The 4,015-nt window shown below is 42.7% G+C and overlaps 1 protein-coding gene across 1 annotated transcript; it reads left to right on the top strand.

Annotated features, from left to right (window-relative positions):
- Positions 1-3,177, top strand: LOC125207613 (D-3-phosphoglycerate dehydrogenase 1, chloroplastic-like). The gene is made up of 5 exons (XM_048107021.1): positions 1-714; positions 1,385-1,761; positions 1,892-2,002; positions 2,090-2,185; positions 2,268-3,177. Exons 1-5 carry the CDS (start codon positions 78-80, stop codon positions 2,937-2,939), a joined length of 1,893 nt encoding a protein of 630 aa, XP_047962978.1. The 5' UTR covers positions 1-77; the 3' UTR covers positions 2,940-3,177.
- The last annotated feature ends 838 nt before the right edge of the window (positions 3,178-4,015 follow it).

The following is a 4,015-nucleotide window of genomic DNA, read 5'->3' as shown; positions in this document are numbered from 1 at the left end:
CCGCCAAAATCTCTGCATACGAATCTCTAACACACTACACACACTATTCCAGAGAGAGAAAAACACAAACGAAAAAAATGGCCGCAACATCCATTTCCTCCGCGACAAACAAGCTGACAGACCAATCGCCGCCTCTTCCGCTCCACGCCACAGCCGCACGCCCCTCCGCCGCTAGCCTTTCCTTCTCCAATTCGTCAATTTCCATCCAAAAACTCGCAATCTCCGCCACCTCGAGGGATCTGAGCTCGCGCAGCTCCGTAGTCAGCGCTCTGAAGACGGCGAGGGAATCCGAGCAGGCGTCGCAGCCGCGGAATTCAGATCCGGAGGTGAAATCGCCGAAGCCGACGATTCTGGTCTCCGAGAAACTCGGAGAGGCCGGTCTCGACCTGCTGAGGAGCTACGGGGAGGTGGAGTGCCTGTACAATCTCTCGCCGAAGGATTTGTGCGCGAAGATCGGGGAGTTCGATGCGCTAATCGTGCGGAGCGGCACGAAGGTGACGCGCCAGGTGTTCGAGGCGGCGAAGGGGAAGCTGAAGGTCGTCGGGCGAGCTGGCGTGGGGATTGACAATGTGGATCTGCAGGCGGCGACGGAGCTTGGTTGTCTGGTGGTGAATGCGCCGACGGCGAACACGATCGCGGCGGCGGAGCATGGGATCGCGCTGCTCGCTGGAATGGCGAGGAATGTTGCTCAATCTGACGCCTCAATGAAGGCTGGTATGATTCGATTTTACCTTGTTTTTGACGGTGGATCCATAATTCAGTCCTGATTTTCAATGTTTGTCGTTTTGCGCATAAAATGTTCTTTTCCAAATAGTTTAATGAATTGATGCTGATACAGATCTGAATGTAAACATAGAACAATCTGCTTTTAATACTTTTTGCAACCTAAAATAAAATAAGCTGATGAATAAAATCTAGGTCCATGTGGTAGATGAATAAAATATTGCTCTTAATTTTTTCCATAGTAAATGCGCGACACCGGTAAAACCGCCGCTTTGTTGGTGGTTGGAAACATTTATCATGGTATTATCATATTTTTATGTGAAAACTACTTAGTCAGTGCAGAGAAGAGATTTTTGAATTCATCATTTTTCGTATGGCAAACTTCATAGTGATATACTATGACTATAGGACTCGTTTGCTATGAAGCGCATTTTATGTTAGTCTATGCTGTGCCCTGTTCTTGAAGAATATGAATGATCATAAACTATGATGAATATTGCATAAAATGGTGCAAATTGTGCAATGCTGAATATTTGCCAATAGGGGGCTATTATCCAATGACCCTGCATCATAAATCCTTCCATTCGACTTTGTTTGTTAATACTTGTACGATATTTATTGGCTTCAAGACCTTACTTGTGTATTGCAATGCTGTTGACAGGACAATGGCAACGTAACAAGTACGTTGGTGTCTCACTGGTTGGGAAGACATTGGCTATCATGGGATTTGGCAAGGTTGGCTCTGAGGTTGCAAGACGTGCTAAGGGCCTTGGAATGCATGTTATAGCGCACGACCCATATGCCCCAGCCGATAGAGCACGTGCCCTTGGTGTCGAGTTGGTCTCATTTGATGAAGCCCTCTCCACTGCTGACTTCGTCTCCCTCCACATGCCTCTTACTCCTACTACAAACAAGCTATTCAATGACGCAACATTTGCAAAGATGAAGAAGGGAGTGCGCATAATAAATGTTGCCCGTGGTGGCGTGATAGATGAGGATGCTCTTGTGAGAGCCCTCGATGAAGGAATTGTTGCACAGGTTGAATGTTTTTTCCTTTTGATGATTTCAATTGTTTGGATGTTTATGTTCCTTTTTCCTTTGCACTAATATTTGGAAGTCATATCTCGCTATGGAACCTTAATAGTTTTTTCCATCCTGACTTTTGTAGGCTGCCCTCGATGTCTTCACAAAGGAGCCCCCATCAAAAGATAGCAAACTAGTGCAACACGAAAACGTTACAGTTACACCACATCTCGGTGCTAGCACAAAAGAAGCACAGGTTTGAATTTGTAACCATTATCCCATTCCTACTAGTTTCCTGTGAATGTTTTTGTTGCATAATACGTGCTCTTTTCCTTCGTTTCAGGAGGGAGTTGCAGTCGAAATAGCAGAGGCCGTTGTTGGTGCACTGAGAGGGGAACTTTCTGCAACTGCAGTAAATGCTCCTATGGTTCCTCCAGAGGTAAAAAACAAAATCATTCTTGCCTCAGCATTTCCTTGCACATTCTCATCAATGAAGGTTATAACTTGATTTCCACCATCAGGTCCTGTCTGAGTTGGCTCCATATGTCAATCTGGCTGAGAAGCTTGGTAGACTAGGCGTCCAGTTAGTTGCTGGAGGACGCGGAATACAATCCGTGAAGGTGGTCTATGGCTCGGCCCGTGCCTCTGACAACATGGACACGAGACTTCTCCGATCCATGATAGTAAAGGGAATCATCGAGCCTATCTCAGATGCCCATATCAACCTAGTCAACGCAGACTTCATAGCCAAGCAGAAGGGTCTAAGAATCAGTGAGGAAAAACTATTAGTCGACTCCTCTTCCGAGAGCCCCATCGACTCCATTCAGGTCCAGATAAGCAACGTGGGGTCAAAATTCGAGAGTGCATTGCTGGATAACGGGAACATAAGCATCGAGGGGAGAGTGAAGGACGGTGTGCCTCACCTGACACGCGTGGGAGCATTCAGCGTGGACGTTAGCCTCGAGGGAAATCTGATCCTCTACCGCCAAGTCGACCAGCCTGGCATGATCGGGACAGTTGGGACGATTCTTGGAGAGAGCAACGTGAACGTGAGCTTCATGAGCGTTAGCCGGACTGTGAAGAGGGTGAAGGCTATTGTGGCCATCGGGGTGGACGAAGCGCCTAGCAAGGAAACACTCAAGAAGATAGGCGAAGTGCCTGCTATCGAAGAGTTTGTCTTTCTTGACCTCTGAACTTGATTGTTTGTATGTTTTATGGAACTTCGCTGCGAGACAAAACTCTGTTTTTCAGTGACTCTTACAATAAAAATAGACATCTTTAGGCTGCCGATGATGAAAATCCACAGGAAGCAGCTTCTCTACAGTTATGTTTATCTGTTATTGTTGTTGTTGTTTCGATTTTAGATTAGTTTTGGTATGATTGAAAATCACCATGTTGGCTGTTTTGGTAGAAGAAAAGGAATTTGCCATATATTTTTGTTTGGAAACATTTTGTTGTGATTCACTTTATTTGCGTTCATATTTTCCGCCAAAATTTGACTTTTGCACGAAACAAATGCAATTTTCAATAACTAATAACAGTATATATTTCGTTAGATAGTAGATTCTCACTGCTTTAAACTACTAAAAATAAACTACACCAATATAACTATACAAAAATTATCAAACACAAAGTAAATGAGTTTGACGTTAGTGAATTAGGGGTTGATAAGATGAAAAAATTTGACTTTTGCACGTAAGAACTTTCAATAATTAACAATCGCCATCTATGCTAGACTGCCACCCACCTCGAAGAATCTGAGCTAGCGCGGTGCTTAGTGAATTATGAGTTGATAAAATGTAAAATTTGACTTTTACACGAAAAAAATGCATATTCAATAATTAATAACAATATAGAGGTAATAGTTTCTCACAACTTTTAACTACCTAAAACAAACTGTACCAATTAGTAACTAATAAACAATTAAATGAGATTGATGCTAGGGAATTAGGGGTTAATAAGAAAAAAAATTGACTTTTGCACAAAAGATTACAATTTTCAATAATTAACAATAATCACTTTTTTACTTCATTTATATTTTGTACTAGTATTTCTTAAAATATGGGACGAATCGAGATAGGTAATTGCTTATGGGTGGAGTATTAGAAAACATTCAATAAATAAATCAAAATCAAATAGTATGATGTTGACAGTTAAATCGAGTACTTTCACATGGAACTGGTAGGAGTATATAGTTGCATTGTGGTGTTAATAATTTCATGTTGCATAATGCACGAATGAAAATTGAATATGCATGCGTTGGCACAGT

The sequence above is a fragment of the Salvia hispanica genome, chromosome 2, assembly GCF_023119035.1.
Source record: "Salvia hispanica cultivar TCC Black 2014 chromosome 2, UniMelb_Shisp_WGS_1.0, whole genome shotgun sequence".
NCBI classification, from domain to species: domain Eukaryota; kingdom Viridiplantae; phylum Streptophyta; class Magnoliopsida; order Lamiales; family Lamiaceae; genus Salvia; species Salvia hispanica.
This window is presented reverse-complemented; position numbering and strand designations above follow the sequence as displayed.